We start from the raw sequence: 18,508 nt of genomic DNA on the forward strand, positions 1-18,508 counted from the left end.
ACTTCTGCTTCACACTTAGATATTTTATTGAAAGTAGATATTAACGGCAAACTAACGGCTCAACTTTATGACAAACGGGATGATTTCAGCTTCTCCGTCGTCAACTTCCCATATTTATGTAGCAATATTCCATTATCACCTGCATATGGTGTTTCTAAATATCTCTCGACTGATTCGATACGCAAGAGCTTGTTCTGTGTATGGTCAGTTTATATATCGAAGCAGGCTACTGACAATCAAGCTGATGGTGCAGAGGTTCCTACAGTCTCGTTTAAAATCAGCATTTTGCAAATTCTAAGATCGCTTTAATGATCTAGTTTGTGAATACAACCTATCATTGGGTCAAATACTGTCTGACATGTTTCATACCGATTGTTAGGCCGTTCTTGGCACACTGAATTTGACTACGAATAACTCCGTTTACCTGATCAAGATATAAGGCTCACGGCGGGTGTGACCGGTCGATAGGGGATGGCATTCCTTCTCGGCACCTGAACCCACCTCTGGTATAGCCAGGGGTCTGTGTTTGCCCAACTCTCTGTTTTGTATTGCTTATAGGAGATATGAGATTGATCACTGCTTGTTATCTTCAGCTTTCATTGGAGACTGGACGATAATTTTTCGAACCCCTTTGTCAATTCCATGTTTCTTTCGAAGAGGTCGAAGAAGCGCCTCCTTAAATGAAGAAGGAAATACTTTCTGGTCGATAGAGGAGTTGATTATCCTGGTGATCAAGGGAAGCAATGGTTCAATAAACTTCTTGAGAAGAGACGTGGGAATATGGGAATAGAACTCAAATCTATCAGTATGACAACTCCCAGTAAATCACGTGAACTCGACCCTATTCCCACGTCTCTTCTCAAGAAGACATCGCCGTTACGAATCTTTAAGTTTTGTATTTTGTTTTTATTTATCTATTTTTTTTTTCTGGGTGAAATCATTAGGGCGGCGACCGCGGCCCCTGCATTTGAACCGGTTGCGGAGTGCGTAGTGTTATATTTTGCTATTTATATCATAGGTGGTGATCACAGAATCATCATTTTAAATTGCGTAAGAAAATGAAAAAATCATTAACAATTCTTGAAAATAAACCTTGTTTCTGCTGTGAATTTTTAAGTTAAGATGAAACAAAGGAAATTCATAAAATACTGTACATATAGAGCTTAAACAACCGTTCAAAGAATAAAAAAACCGAAGTAACAGAAAAAGATGTAGTCCTCTTCCCATGCAGGAGCTTAAAAATGCCATGATAATGTCTAACGAAAAAAGAAAACTGACAATAATTAAGGAATCTATTCAAATTATGCACGTCCAGACTTTTTATTGGCTTTCGGGGGGGGTGGGTAATTTTGGACTTTTGAGGCTGGTTTCTTTCTTCTGATGAGTTTGGCATGAGCTTTTTATACTATGGACTGTTTTTAATAACTGACAAATGTGTTGATGCCACAGGGGTTTCAACAGTCTCGTTTAAAGTCAGCATTTCGCAAATTCTATGGTCGTTATAACGAACTAGTTATAGTAAGTACTATATTATAGTTAAGGTAAGTTACATGTACGATGAAGCACCTTTGCTCCCCTGACATAGAGAATGTACGCTATATTATTACTTTTATTTTTGGAAAACACATAGTGGTTTACAGAGTACCAGTATAAAGTAAAACAAGCAAATTGCAAATTAGATCACATTTGATTCACTTTTGCCTTACGTCAGCAGACTATTAGGTCCACATCATATTCGTACAAAACTTTACTCTGTTCCGTTGAGAGTTTTACACACGTTATTTGAAGAAGTTGCAGCTAGTCTATACTTGGATTTTTCAACACCTGAATATAGACTGAACTCTATGATTATGGATGTTGCCCATCACAGGCTCTTTAAACCAGCACGGGTCATGGATGATATTCCTTCCAAATCACGCCGCCGGTTCCTTAAGCCCCAATTTACAAACAAAGGAATCGATGCCGTCAACATTAGCAACATTCTTCGTCAAAAAAGGGTTCAGTCGTGTATTCCAACTTATTTCAAGTTTCAAGTCTACACCCTGTTTTTCCTACAGCTATACTTCTACTATTGCATCCAAACTTTTTAATTATAAACAAACTTTGCAGTGCCTAGATATAGACCATCTTATACGTAATCCACCAACGTATTCTTGTTCTTCATCTTCTTTCAACTGTAGTCCAGCTGTACATGTCATTACTGGTATAGTTGGTATAGTTGAAAATGAGGATCTCACATCACTTAACCTCGGTCTTTTAATTGGCAACAGAACTTCATCTCTATTATGAATTGTGTCGAAGATTATGCCAGACGATGGGCTAAATATGAAAAAGAACTTGATACATTGTCAGAATGGGTTAAAAACATAAGAGGAATATTAAAATCCCGCATTAGACATATGAAAACAAAAGTACGTACCATCTATCCTTCTGTGTTTAGTAAACCAGAAGTGATAAAAAAAATAATAGATAGGTTATATGAGGAATATGCTTTGGTTCCAGCTGACAAAGCTAGTAACAACATTGTCGTTGTTTGTAAGGCTCATTATTACAACAGTATTTTCAACGAACTTGGCATTAATTCCACTTTTGGTAATCGTACTTATACTCCAACTGCCCTTTCAAAACAGAAAATCCTTCAAAACCTTGCTTCAGTTTTAGACACACTTAATATCTCAGTGAATGGGTCGAATGAATATGAGTTACCGTACCTATACTGGATTCCTAAACTACATAAGAAAGTTCAAACCTACTGTGCGACTACATATGCCAGAAGTGGTGCTAATCAAATGACAAAGTCGTAAGTCTTAAATTCTATTACACAGTTATTACTTTGAATGAATGAAGTAAAACTTTTCTAAGGCTTAATTTTCAACATTTTTGTTTTAAAAAAATTGCATTTGAAGTGAATGATCTTACAATAAACTGGTATATTCCAGTATGTAAAGTTGGTCGTAAGTCGTAAGTTCTTTTGTAAAACGCGGTTTGGTGAACTAGAATTGTATTTGAATCGGGATCGGAGTTCGGGAAAGGTATGTCAATAAACACATCTGCCGAGAACCATAATAATAATTTATGCAATGAGCTGAGAGGATTGTTTGTGGAATGTAGTTAATCATCCCTGTTGTGCGTTGCTTGTTATTTTATTCATTGATTGATTGATACAATTTAGGAAACTCAACGGAGGTAATTCAATATATCGTCAAAATACGGAATGTGAAAATGTCAATGTGCATCCTTGGGTATCGTATTTATAAACACATGGTAATTTTTCTACTGTAGGGTATTTATTGTTTACACACCATGCATCCAGGAGCTCATGCATTGAAAATAACACTATATTATACAGCAAAACATTTCTTTCTGTGTTCGTTAAAAAATTAGCGTCTTGTTTTTTCGACCCAGAATATCGGACACGAAATAAGAGGTAGTCCAACCTGTGATTTGTGTATTGAAATCATTCATCATTACAAACTGATTATGTGTTATACAAACAACTTGTGAATATTTTCTAAAACTTCAAAACTGTACCAATATTCATGCAAATGCATATATTTCCTATAGACCTGTACCAATATATATGGAAAATGCGAAAACAAAAATTCGTGTAAACACAGAATCAAACATGAAATGATAACAAAATACCTATAAAATAAATATCTTAAATTTTGTAAATATACCAATATTTTATGATAATAGATTCCTTTAAGTGTTAAACAATCAACGATTTGATATTCAATTAACATAGCCCTTATAAAATATCAAACCCAGGGGAAAACAGAGTAAAACCTCTTGGGGAAAATTTCTGAAACTGGGCGAGATAATTTATATATGCAAAATATAAATTATATTTTGAAGTTTCAACATGTGTTCGTCTTGGATGACGGCTAGAGAATGACCACGTTCGATACTACCCATCGAATTATTCATGCATAATGATTAATGAACTGATTGGCTCGTTCATTCCAGCTTGACAAACATATAGAAAATATTGACACGGTTCTGTTAATACAATATTTTTCCGCTTTACTATCGAACCGCAGAAAAAAAAATTATTTGAAGATATCATCAATTCATGTGATGCGCGCAACAATTTAATTTTTTTTTTTTTTTTTACAACACTACCAATTTTCCGCTCGCATTGCTTGAGGAAATCTTTCATAATATGTCTTGTTATGGACTAGTTGTAAATGGAGATCATACAATTAAAGCAATATGACTTCTCTCGCTAAGCCATGGTAATTGTTAGGTCACTTAAGCCATTGAGATGTACAGGAACAAAAGTAATATTTAATAAAGGATTTAAATTTGTGAAAACAATATGTAATCATCGTCACATTGTGTAAATTCAAGTTTGCTTACATCAGGACCCTATGGTCAGGATGGAGCCACAGTAAGGAAGTTTACACTGAATCTATTTTGGTCTTGGACCAGCCATGTGGCACACGAGTCTTCTGTTATATATCACGTGAAAAGCCAGTACTAACTTATTTTGCCAAAACGTTTACCTAACGTATATTATATAATCACTCGAGTTTGTATCGATAAAGGGGCCATATCACTAAGATACACGGCTCATTTTGTTTGACATTACGTTGATAAAGTATAATGAGTCAAAAAATGCCTAACAAAATCAAATGACATACATTTAACATGTACCTGATGCTACAAAGTACAATAAAAGGCGAAGATAACGAACAGTGATCAATCTCATAACTCCTATAAGCAGTGCAAAATTAAGTTGGGCAAACACGGACCCCTGGATATAAGCCTTTTAACACCCAGGTCTCTGATAGATATTCCCTCTATCAAACCGTTTCCTGTATCACTGTGAACACCATTTAAATATTCCTTATTCAAAGATCGGAATTGTTTCATCCTTTTGTTAACTTCTAAATGTTCTTTTTTTTCAGATGGCAGGTGTGAGTGAAAGTGTTTGCTCTATTCACAAGATGCGTCTCGATCGAGAATGCGCGACACACAAGATGCAAATTTGTTCAGGGTGCGATATTGTGGATCACAAGAATTGTCAGATACTAGGGCCCCAGATTCCACTTCAGAGTTTCCTTCTGTCTATTTCCACAGTGAGTGAGTTGATAGAATGTCAATTGTACATGTTAGGAAAAGATAAAGAGAAAGCTAGCGACACTGTGAAAGAGAGATGTCGTCTCTACAAAGACTTCATAGAAAAACTGGAACGGCGTTCTTTACAAGATATCGAAAACGGTTTCCACAAGCAGGCAACTCAGTTGTGCGAGTTGAAAAGTAAGTTTGCAAGTTCTTTGAAAATGAAATCAGATGTAGAAGAGACTAAAAATACCACAAACGATGTTTTAAAATCGTGTTTGATATCGAAGTTGACCGCCATAGAAAAAGAACCACAGATAGCATTGCTCAGTGAAATGGCAGCCAATTTTCTGAAGAGAGAGACGCCATCTTACCTCCTGAAATTTGAAGTTTCCGAAACCTTTGAAAAGGCCATCTCCGAGAACGAAAGTCTTGGAGAGGTCTCATTACCTGATTTGATTGGAAATACTCACGTATCAGAGAAACGACTCTTGCGGGACAGCGATTATAAAGGTAATCTACCCATGAACCCCACAGCGCCACTGAATTTCGATCTGCCTTCATACGAGGAAATAATTGAAGGTCAAGACACAAAGGAAGAAATTGGAGTAAATCCCCATTATAATGTCTCTACCCACGTCTTGCATGACACTGTCAATCCAACAACTGTAGCCACTGGATACAGTGTGCCCCAGCCTTCCGTGCCAGCTCCGTATCAGAGCATCGGTGTATCTGGCAAATACATGGCATTTCATCCACAGACACACAACCAACCATATACAGATCTTCCCATGGGTTGTCAAGAATATGTTCATCCATTTCATGAAAGTGCTGCAAAACAAAGCACAACCCCAAACGTCTTATCATCCTTTGAATCGGCTCCAAGTACGCCACCAAAGCAACTCAAATTTCTCTCAAACATTCATCCTAGATATATTGACGAAAGCGAAGGAGCTGAAATATCTGGAGTAACTTTTCTGGCCAATGAGCATATTGTTATTTCTGATAAAGCGAACCAATCAATAAAAATGTATGACGATATGAATATTCTGCTCGTACACAGAAAACTTGAACATAAACCTTATGACGTCACACAAAGCCCAAGGGGCGATATAGCTGTTGCAGTCCCAAAAGATCACAGGGTGATATTTTTGAGATCACATGACCTGTCAACGGTTCCAAATCAGTGGATCAATAATCCGAAAGCCAAATGCTACGGGTTGGCATCAAGTGATTGCTACATTTTTGTCATTTGGAAAGAAAATGACGCATCGGACAGTATACGCATTTACAATGAAAATCACTCCGAGATAAGAAAAATCGGATTATCAGTGGAACGATATTTGGTGGTAAACCCAACAACTCAAGATCTTTTCTATCGGGTTCTCAATTTTGGTAACGACCAAATCAAGTGTACCAATGCCTTCAGCGACAAAAAGACGAAATGGAAAGTTAAAGTCCCAGCACCAACAATAGAAGGGCTTGCACTTCTAAAATCAGGCATAATTGTGTCGTCACAAGTTTGGGTACAGTTCGTAGATTGGAGTGATCAACATTTCACGCCTCTTTTGGATCTGAGAAATGGAAAACATATAACGGTTAACAGAAGCAGGTCCAAAATAGCACTGGTTGTTAACGAGGCGAATCCATTTGATGATAAGGACGATGTCGTTCAAATTTATGATATCATTTACTGACTGGGAAGAATAGTATTTGCATTTTTGTGTATTACCCTTGGGGGGGGGGGGGGCACTATTGTATATTTCTCTTCATACTGTAAGGCTTTGTCATAATATATCCATATCAACATCGCGTTGAGTATTCTAAAGGACATCATTTTCACAGACGATTACAGTTGTGGGTGATATGTTCGTTGTTTTTTTTGGGGGGGGTGTTGTTTTTTTCATGCTTTATTTTTAGACATTTACGTAGATGATCTCACACACAAAATCACACACATGCATACAATATCTTCCATAGTCTGGCGCATGCCTGACCCAATTTCCGCTACGCTAATGTAGCGTAGCGGAAATTGGGTCAGGCATGCGCCAGACTATATCTTCCACACAAAAACTTATGTTAGTAATATATATATATATATATATATATATATATATATATATATATATATATATATATATATAATTCATTATTGTTGATCTGTGTATATTTCAATTACTGAAGATTTTCGAGTGTTCACACATCAAGGAAATCACCAAAATAAGCTTCTAAATGTTATACTCATTCTTCGAATAGAACACACACACTAACAGTATGGTTTCCAAGATTGCATAATTATGCAAAATCATCAGGTTAATACGTGAACATCTTATAAATTCCACAGTGACATCTCTTTGCTTGTGATTCTGACGAACAGCTCATGAAGTTTCGGTTTGTGGAGACTATATCACCAGTAGTGCCCCGCACTAAACTTCTCAAAACCTGAAAATAAGGCAAAGTTAGATTAACGAGCAGATAATCCCCAACAGTAATCCGCACTAGAATTATCAAAATCTAGAAATAAGGCAAGGTTAGATTAACGAGCAGATAATCCCCAACAGTAATCCGCACTAGAATTATCAAAATCTAGAAATAAGGCAAGGTTAGATTAACGAGCAGATAATCCCCAACAATAACCCGCACTAGAATTATCAAAATCTAGAAATAAGGCAAGGTTAGATTAACGAGCAGATAATCCCCAACAATAATCCGCACTAGAATTATCAAAATTAGAAATAAGGCAAGTTAGATTTAATAAACAGATAATCTCCAATAGTACCCAGGGGGCGCAAGTTTATGAGGCTGGGGGCCACCTTGAGGTGGGGGTTCAGTTATCTGGGCTGTTTTTCATTACGGGTACAGATATTGTCCTGCTATTTAGTCGAAGGCTTCCTCTTGGAGGAAGACAAGTGTAGTTAACATTTCAGGAGGATTGTCGCACTATGACCTACAGCACTTTAGGGGTTGAAGTAGGTCAAACAAGGTTGTATGGAGCATTAGTGAATGTTATTTTAATTACATGTTATTTGCCAAGTTTGTTCCTGCCTTCTCTTCCCAGGGGATTATGAAAGTGACAATTTTGGTAGATACCTTCCTGCTCTATATGACTATGCATTTAGTTTTTCTTGCATTTGCACGGCTGTACATAAGAATTTTGAAAATTTGTTAATTTTTGGCACTTCTAACCCCATGCACCCTTAAGGTCTAGGGGTGCAGGAATCTTGAAAATAAAGTTTGTCCACCTTGTCTCAAAGATGCTTCATACCAAGTTTGAAAAGTATTAATGGAAGGGTAGTTATGAAGAAATGTAAAAAAAAAAAAAAAAAAAAAAATGTAATTGTAGGAATAGAGATAACATGTTGTACAGCATGTGCCAGGAAATCCCTACTATTAATAGTTTAATACAAATAAACGAAGTGTTTTACACTGGGTATGTGTTACGCGAGAAAGAAATTTCATATTTGTAAATACATGAGAGTATCAACTGCAATGCTTCACACTGCCATACTACCATGAAGCACGTTTTATTCATATATTTACATTCTACGTTAAATTATTACTGTTTGAATTCCCAGCCGTTAAAATAGATATATTTATCAATTAAAATTCTTATGTACATTGTTTATAACTGCAATTTGTAAACAGCAACATGTCAGGTTGGCATACTTTTCATGAAGTGGGATCAAGTGCCTAGGGGGAGTAAGCATCCCCTGTCGACCGGTCACACCCGCTGTGAGCCTTATATCTTGATAAATAGTTTTCCGTAGTCAAAATATGTGTGCCAAGAACGGCCTAATAATCGACATGAAACACGTCAAACAACATTTGACTCAATGATAGATTGTATTGGCAAACTAGATTGTTAAAACGACCGTTGAATTTGCGAGATGCTGACGTATCGTTCAATGTCTGATTACTTACTGTATCAGTAAGTGATCAGAAATTTTTCCAAAAAGTTGAATTTTATCATTTTTAAGCATGTTTTGAAGTGCCTATTTTTGTAATAAACAACAGTTATTTTACATCATTCATAACCTGTACCGCTGTTATGGAAGCAATGAAGATGTGGAAGTGATCGGACATTCTTTGAAAAATTTACATCTATATGATATACATGTAGTTGAATTTAGTCATTTTTAAGCATGGTACCTATTTTGTATAACCAACTCCTCTCACAGCTTTTACTTGACATTTTTCAGACCTTATACATTATAGATGTTATAAAAACATTGAAGATATACATGAGAAATTTCAGAAATGCTTTTAAAAAAATATTCTAATTTGATGTCTTTTTTCCAGTATGTTCTGTAGTGCAGTGTCTCTGTGATAAATAACATAGTTTAAAGCAACTCGGTCATTTCCGTTCTTCAACCGATTTTTTATGTAAATACAGGTTACCAAAATTGCTTTTTAAAAACTCAATATTTCTGGCTCACCAACTTAATTATAAATGCTGTAGCCTTGATCATGATGGTGTGGATTATTTGAATATTATTCCACTGATGTTTCATTGAAGGATTGTCGTTTAGAATTGTATTAATTAAATGTGTGGTTTCAATCAAGTACACTACTAATATATGCATGTACATAACAACTGTTATTCAGGTTCATAAAACTTCAGGCGTCTTGCAATATAAATGTACTCAGTATAGAGAAAACTAACCACAGTCTCCCAAATAGGGTATTTTCATATACATAATGTACATGTATCCAGATTGTGCAATGATATAGACATCCCATTGGACAATAGTAAATAATTGAGCCCAACCTGTTTAACTGTTTAACACAACACACGCGAGAGGAATTGTAAATAAAATGTGGATTGTAAAACATTTCAAAGAACTTTAGTAAATTTGAAATCACTAACCTTTTCCCAAATTAACATCAAAACGTAAAGCCCCGTGTACACGCTCTGCTTTTGCAGCTGCTTTGAAGCAGAGCTGCAAAAGCAGACCGTGTAAACTAGGGATATGCACTGCAGGCCTGCAAGCAGACGGAATAGAACTTGCTCTATTTCAGTCTGCTTTGCAGACGTAACTTACCAATCACTGACCAATAAGCACCATTGATAAATTAGATATGAGGTAAGGTGTATATACACATGGTAAACAAAAACAAAGAAAATGGTGGGTAAAAAGAGAATAGAAGAATTAAAATTAACATCAGTTCAACAAGAAGCCATGGTCTTGTCCAGCATGTCCTTCTTTTACTTCTATTTCTTAAATGTTGTCTATATACAGCAGCCATAATGATAATTAGAAGAGGAGGCAAAATATCAAAATCTTCCATTGTGTATACACGTGTTTATGTGACTAATGGCGGGAAATGACATGCTAATAAACTGAAAGCAGACATGGTAAAGCAGAACGTGTAAACTCTCTGTCTGCTTTGCAGAGTAAAATACAGACCTAAAAGCAGAGCGTGTAAACGGGGCTTAACACTTCACACGACCATTCCTCACGATAATTGAGGTTGTGCTTTTTGATATCAAAGACAGCTACATCTTCCATATAAATGGAACACGGAGACGTTGGTATCATCTGCTCAGTTATTCAAAAATTATTTTGTTAAATACCACTCTAATTCTACGCACAAATACTCTAAAGTTGATATTAAAGGGACTGATTCACGACCCCCCCCCCCCCCACCACCAATTTTGTTTTTCACTTTAAATGGTCAAAATCTACAGTCTAATATGTTTAGAAGGTTTCACCAAAAAAATTAAGGTTATTCATCATGACAGAAGCTCATTTTAGAAAGTTTATTATTTGTTTTGAAAACAAAGATTGAGGTGTGTTATTGTTTACGAAGTTTTCAAAATAAATGGATATTGATCCAAGTTTATTATATATATCACATCTCAAGTATACTTTAGGTAAATGTGTCATTTAAAAGTTAGAATTTGTGATTGTACAAAATGAAGATGCTTTAAATTACAAAATTAACGTTTCACTGGTTTGCTTGTTTACATAAAAAGACTCGAGTCTTTGTTTACATAACACAGAATAACAGTTAAAATATTGCTTCTACCCTTGCATTCAGAAGGTCCAAATTTTGGCTGTCAACATTAAATGAGTAATATTTTTAATTTTAGCATAAAAAATGAAAAATATTCTTTCGAAAAACCTCATTGACAATATGTACGTGGTCTTTAGTGATCACATTTTTCAACAGTCTGTTGGAATTTCCACGGACACGATTTTGTTCTTTTATTAGTCGACCTGTTTATATACTCTTGTGAGGCGGAATTTATTCAAAAGCTTCTACATGAGAAGACACGATTTCTTGCTATGCAATGTAGCTCTCAACACAACATTAAAATGAAAAGGCAAAGATAACGAACAGTGATTAATCGCATAAATCCTACAAGGAAAACAAAGTGAAGAGTTTGGTAAACACGGACCCCTGGATATACCAGAGGTAGGATCATATGCCTAGGAGTAGTAAGCATTCCCTTTCGATCAGTCACACCCGCTGTGACCCCTATATCTTGATCAGGTAAACAGAGTAATCCGTACTCAAAATCAGTGTAACAATTGGTATGAAACACGTCGGACATCATCTATCGACGACGTTTTATCTGTAAACAATACTCATTTTCATTCACATGTCGATTCGATATATCCCTGTGAACTCGAAATAAAAGACACCACCGAATCTTCAGCATCTGCTTCATATTTGTATATTTTATTTGACATAGATGTTAACGACAAACTGACAACTCAACATTATAACAAAGGAGATGATTTCATACTGTTTTCATTGATTGATAAGAATAAAAAGTGAACATAACATAGATTAATCTCATGATTCCTATAAAGAGAACGCATTGACATAACATATATTAATCAATTGTATGCAAATTTTGAGTGTTTATAGGGGACTACAATCTATTGCGGAAGGATTGTTTAATGCATGTAATATCGAGGTCGATCTATCTGTGGTTGTGTTAGAAATTAAGTGCGCATGGAGAAATGAGAAATAATTTTTTTTTTTTTATCTTTTCGTTAAAATAATTATGAAATTATGTAGACGAATTTCTTGATTACTGTAATCAATACGTTTCATTTTTATTCATCATTACATAAATGTTATGAATCTACGATTCTATACGAAGTTTTTACAATAAGTACTCCCCTGAATGGCAGTGTATAAAATATAGAAAGTTCTAGAAGTACGAAGATGGAAGTACCTTTTGAAAAAAAAAAAATTTGCACAACCTATAACAATTTCTTTATATTCAGATTGCTTTAAACACACACACATACAACTGATTTATATTCCATAATGTAACAATCTTGATTAATATTCATGCGATAATTTTGATTATATTTTTGAATACACATGCAATGTTCTTATCGTTTTGCAACATTTCACAAGAGATCAGAACTCTGGAATTGTCACATACAGATAACCAGATTATATAGTATCAATTAATATTTTCACATGTAATTGGCAATATTCTTGAATGAAAATCAAGATTGGTATACATATATGTACACTTTATACTCTTAACTTGGGAAATGGCCAACATATGCATCGATTATATTCATGAAACTGGCAGTTATTGTATTGTATTACTTATTATCATGGGTTGTACAGGTCAAATGTTAGAATAATAAACATAAAGTATTGAATAGTTTGGAAGTATTTTATTGTTTATTACCATAAACCATACAGCTCAGGTTTAAAGTTTTTACAAAGAATTAATAAACATACGATATACATAACGCATAGGAAATGCAGTTTAGGGGAAAATAAAATTTCCACGCACAATTTCAATCCGATGTGAGGGTAAACGATATATACTGATATATTGTACATATATAGAGGATATCTATATTGTGTGTTTTGATATTTGGTTTATCCAACGAGTTGATATTGTGTATTTATTCGCGGGCTTGCCGAGCGAATAAATACACCATATCAACGAGTTGGATAAACCAAATATCAAAATACGCAATTATAGATGTTCTATTTATCTCATACGTCTTCTTTTCACTTTTGAGAAGATCCCCAGTATGGTAGAAACAGCTGATTGACTTTGTTTTGAATCCGTGGCTCGGACGTCGTGCTTAATCTGTCTTCCTTACGCGGGAAAATATAGTGCGCTTATAATCCATTCATATACAATACAAAAGGACATTTTTGTAAAAGAAACCATGGATGAAAATTGTTTTATGAGGCATTATAATTTATAATTAATAATGGCTTTGTCATTCCAACAAAATATAACAACTATAGCCGTGTTTCGAGTTCCTCCGGAACACGGTTTTTATTCTGTGTTTAGTCACGCCGCTTCAAAAATGTTCAGCAGGGTTACTTCCGGTTTCTCGTTGTTTACCAACACTTCGCGTATTAAATGTATTAGTTTGGGATGTATGGGGGTACGTATTTGTTTGTCAACGTTTGATAAGCTACCATTGGTCAAATTCAACGGAAGACTTAGAGAAGACGACGATGTTGTAGTGTAACTTGCAGAAGGCCTAACTGTCTAGGAACCCTAGGCCCTATCTAGTACGGTACTAAAAGAACGTATTAGACTCGGTGAAACCTACCAGATAGGTAAATCAAAATAGTTACTACTTTTTTGTAGAACGTTATATATGATTAAACAAGACACAATGTCTTAAAGTGATTCATAAAGCCGACATCGTGCCCAGTACTGACTTCTGTGGAAATGAGGGGGTTAGGCTATTTATACAATGTATTCGTTCATTCCTAGTGCGGGTGTAAAGTCTCGCAAATATTTCGCTGCATGTTTTTTAGTGCAAAACTAGACTTGGACAGCTTTTTGTTTTTTCTATAAACAAATTCAACAATGTCATAATTTGTGGAAAGCCTTTTGAATTTTACTGATTTTCTAACAATTCTATAAAAAAAATAATTTGTTTTCATATATGATGTAAAAGAAACCAAATATAAATAACCCCTCGTTTCCCCAGATATTACACTATGTAAACTCAGATTGCCTAATATCCATTATTTTGTTGATCCTCATTCATAATTAAATCAATTCATGCTGATTTGAGAAACTCTTTCTAAGGTGCAGTGAGACATTTTTGAAAAGTAACATTTGTGAATCAAAATTATATTTCTGAGGAATGTGGTTTACAATATATTATTTTTGAAAAATTTCGCAAGTACAACATGTACATTGGTGGAATTTTATCATTCACTGAAATTGGATTTTTACACTTTTCAAAGTTAATTTCATAAAAGATTTGAAATAGCTAAATCAAGCTCTATAGCTTAATATAGAGATTGTACTGGAGCTGTTCATGTACCTAAAGATATCACAAAATAAGTGAAGCAATTTTGACCTTAAAATATTTTGTTCGATACATGCATGCTTGTAAAACCAGATATATATCTTGCAGGTGCTGTGATGGTGTACATATATGACCTGCTTTGGTCTGAATGGTTTGCTATTAAACTATGGACAGGACAGTGGTATCATTTGTGAATGACTGACCATGCTGATTATGTCAAAGCTGTGGAATATTTCTACATAAATGATCTTCGTACTAATCAAAGACACAACAGAATGCGATATATGCTACCAAAAATGACCAAGACAAAACAAAAATGTTATATGGGTGAGAATAATTTGATATCATATCTACTAAGTTATAAATGATATCCTCCCTAATTTAAACATCGATATTTGAAAATTATTATTTATCAACTAATACTTGCGTCACAAGTCTTTCATTTATAAGTGACTCATTTAATAAGAAGAATTTTTAGTATGAAAGTGACTCTAGTAGATACATGCATTTCAATGACTTTTCATAATTCCAATGTCATGAGTATTTGTGATCATTGGCGGCATTGCTCATATTGTTATCATTGAACAAAATATATATGCTCATGATTAAGGTATATTCCTCTTAGTGACATCATTTCCATTCTGTGCACATAGATGTAGCAGTACAGAGAAAATCCATTATATGCATCAAAAGTTTGAGAAAAGTTAATTGACTTGTATATATTAACAAAATTGAAAAAAAAAGAATTAATGCTGTTTAATGCCATATATTGCAGAGGAAACGAAAGAGTATCTAAGACCGTTTGTGTTCATTCAAATATTATGTTGGTTGATCTTGTTTGAGTCTGCTTTATACATGACACATGCTTAGTGCCCAGGAGGGCTCTTGTGATGAAATATGCACATTTTCGGATTCATGTCAGAACATTGAATGCAAGCAAACTCCCATGAGTACAATGTATTAGGGAAATTAGATACATGTAAAATAAATATAGTAAACTTTATTGATAAAAGTTATGAAAATTCATAGATTCAGTTTTAATATGAATGACTACATTTGATGTATTCCTGAATAAGGTCAAGAAATATATATGCAGTTAATGATATTTTTCTAACAAATACATTAGATATTATTTTTGCATTTTCACAACTTTGCTTCTTGAATTGACAATAATTTATCGTCAATATTGTGGTATCCTTCCTCTTTTTTACAGGGATATAGGAAGTGGATCATCCATTTTCCTTGCCTTTCCCTCGAGGTCTTCAGACAGTGTCTCTATACATCATTAACCATGTTGGTTAGCTCTCATGATGTCATGCCATTACTGCCAGATTACCTATAATACTGCCAGACTACCTATAATAATACCAAAATATCAGAATTAAAATTTCAAATACACTAGATTTGAAGCAGCAAAAGAAAAGAATTGCAGATGTATAATACACAAAAGGATATTGATTCTTACCCGGCTGAAATGAATTAATAGTTGAACTTTCCCTCAGCTGTTTTACTGCATACCAGTCAATAATTCCAGTCAACATAAGGAGTACAGTCATTGTTATCAACCTGTGTAAATATGTTGAATAGAATATGAAGAAAGAAAATCATTCTCATTTTTCTTACTAAATGGGAGAGCACATAAATATGAGTGGAAGTGTACATACATGTAATTTCTGATGTATACAAAGCACACTGCTTGGTCAAATTGGAGCAAAGATAAATGAGAGTTCTTTGATATGAATTGAAATTTATTTGGAAGTAAATGAACTATCTGTATGGAGTTTGGATGAATGATTATTGCAAATCCTAATCTGTAAGAATAGATCCCCCAATATTATAATTATATGCCCCCCCCCCGCCCGAAATTGCCTATGAGCCTAAACCATGAGTTCGAAGTGTAAATTCTCTGATATATGATAATCTACTATCAATTTAGTGCCACATGATCACCATTGTAAAATGCATACATTGCTCAAATCTATGTGGATGAGGGTACATGTATCAACTAGGCCTATTTGTAAAGGGCAGTACATACCTCTTGGCTTTCTTAAAACTTGGATCACTGTTTGTTATCTTCACCTTTCATATGGTGAAATGGCTAGAACAGGGATGCTTCTGTGTTCGTTCAGTTTTTACGGAATGTAATAATCGCTCTAATTTTCTGCACTGTTCTGCTGCTCGTGGTTTTCTAAACAAATGACGCCATCGTTTCCTCTGCGTGGACATTTTTTTCCAGGGTTGGGAAAGGGTGAACTTTAACATCATCCATACACCCCTTTCTTTCCATTATCTGAATTGCGACCTTTCGTGCCACAAAATGCATATTTTGCTAAAGACAGTTTTATTACCAGAGTAAACAATATCAACCGGAAGTACTCCTGCTGAACATTTTGTTCAAGTCACGTGATCGGCGTGGCTAAATGCGAAAAATCACGGGTGTTCCGGATGAACTCGAAACGTGCCTATTGACCGAGTATTTATTTTTGACGTAGGCCTGACCTAGTGATAGAAGTTCGATGTCGCCGTCTTTTTTTAAATAAACATGATGCAAGTAATATTTTAATGCCGAATATTAGAAAGTTGAACAGTTTACAATGGAAAGTAGAAGTGTTTGTGTATTTGGATTTATAATCGTGGTTTCTTTGGATCTGTGGGCGAGAAGAATTCCTGTGAGGCACTTTGGTACGTAAATATGTTTAAATTTGTTACATTTAATACGGCTCCAGAGAAAAGAGACTGTGCTTGTTGAATGCTGGGAGCCGCAGCAGGTCGAGGTACTGTAGACGAGGCCTGTCCAGTAGACTGCTGATTCTTTGTCGTTGATAATAATGTGGACATCTCTTTTTGTTTTCTGATTGTAATTTCTGAGTAATTATTGATGGAATTGACATTCTTGTGGCCGGCGACTTGCATTATGTTAGTGGGGGGTGTGTTGGTGTCTCATCACAGGGTAGTGAAATGCGTCTAGTGTGGCGGGGATCAAAATTGTAGATCTACTGCTGCCGCTGGCTAGCTTACTTGTAGGTGAAATGGTGAGTCGAGTGCGTAAATCTTGCCTTGCCAGTACAAAGCCTCTACACTACCAAGACTCCTTTCAATGCCTCCCCGTGGCAATGCACGTCAACTGGAATCTAGTATCTCAGGCTAAATTGATAGGGGATCTCGGAGCAGCAAGGGCCCCAGAGATGCAGTGTGTAGGCCCACCGGCGTGTGGATATGCCCTAGCACTCATCAGCCTTGTCCCAGCTATGGGTCAAATAGCTCTGCTGCCTTGTGGATACCCATTTATGAGAAAGGTTAAGGGAGAAGTAACCCTAACAGAAACCCTAAGTGCTGAAGTCGGAGGTGATTGGGCCATAACTGGCGCACTTTAACAGACCACAACACCACGCATTTAGAGCCATTATGACACGTGGAATCGCAACTAATCGATATGGTGCTCGCCCTGTGATATCCCACCGGGCAGGTGCAGTGCCGGGCTCCCTACCTCGAAGGAGCCCAACCAATGCTACTGGAGGTACCTTGATTTCGTCTCGTGGAGCCAGGGGACGGTCAAGGAAAGCTACTGGCCAAAAGAACAACCCAAAACAGAAAGAACAACCAGTAATTAACATCATACACTGGAATGCAGAAGGAGTATCTAACAAAAGACAAGAACTGCAGCTTTTTCTTCATGAAAACAACGTCAACATATGTTGTATCCAAGAGACACACTTACAGGAAAGTAAACATTTAAAAATTAGAGGATACCTAGTTTTCAGAAGTGATAGAAAAGAAAGAAAGAAAGGGGGTGTGATGACACTGATAAGAAACAATATAAACGCCAGAGAGACCAGTCGTTATATGAAGGAAGCTGAATATCTCGAAGTGAAAGTTACCATCAAGGATCGCACCATCAACATTATTAACTACTATTGTCCAAATGATAAGAAGCTCTCATTAGATACCATACATACATCTGACAGCAATTTTATTATTGGAGGAGACTTTAACAGCCAATCTCAGAGTTGGGGGTACAACACATTAGATAAACGAGGAGAAGACATAGAAGATTGGCAAGATAAACACCACCTTATTCTCATCAATGATCCAACTGATACTCCTACCTTCTACTCACGTCGATGGCAAACAACAACTACACCAGATCTGGCTTTTTGCTCAGGTGACGT

The 18,508-nt window shown here is 35.6% G+C and overlaps 1 protein-coding gene and 2 long non-coding RNA genes across 3 annotated transcripts; 2 read left to right on the forward strand and 1 right to left on the reverse strand.

The window, feature by feature from the left end:
- Positions 1-3,021: 3,021 nt before the first annotated feature.
- LOC125652073 (uncharacterized) lies at positions 3,022-6,934 on the forward strand. Its single transcript, XM_048880997.2, has 2 exons — positions 3,022-3,186; positions 4,914-6,934. Exon 2 carries the CDS (start codon positions 4,914-4,916, stop codon positions 6,762-6,764), a length of 1,851 nt encoding a protein of 616 aa, XP_048736954.1. The 5' UTR covers positions 3,022-3,186; the 3' UTR covers positions 6,765-6,934.
- Positions 6,935-13,316: 6,382 nt separating this feature from the next.
- On the forward strand, positions 13,317-15,762 carry LOC125652847 (uncharacterized). The gene is made up of 3 exons (XR_007361729.2): positions 13,317-13,632; positions 14,448-14,666; positions 15,553-15,762. It is a non-coding gene; the product is annotated as an uncharacterized LOC125652847 (long non-coding RNA).
- On the reverse strand, positions 15,320-16,594 carry LOC130055078 (uncharacterized). The gene is made up of 3 exons (XR_008803306.1): positions 16,375-16,594; positions 15,805-15,905; positions 15,320-15,695 (listed from the first exon to the last, which is right to left on the reverse strand). It is a non-coding gene; the product is annotated as an uncharacterized LOC130055078 (long non-coding RNA).
- Between the last annotated feature and the right edge of the window lie 1,914 nt (positions 16,595-18,508).

Source organism: Ostrea edulis, chromosome 5 (assembly GCF_947568905.1).
Source record: "Ostrea edulis chromosome 5, xbOstEdul1.1, whole genome shotgun sequence".
In the NCBI taxonomy this organism is placed as follows: domain Eukaryota; kingdom Metazoa; phylum Mollusca; class Bivalvia; order Ostreida; family Ostreidae; genus Ostrea; species Ostrea edulis.

Excerpts from the sequence above, each read along its gene's own strand:
- LOC125652073 (XM_048880997.2), top strand. The coding sequence starts at position 4,914 with ATGGCAGGTGTGAGTGAAAGTGTTTGCTCTATTCACAAGATGCGTCTC.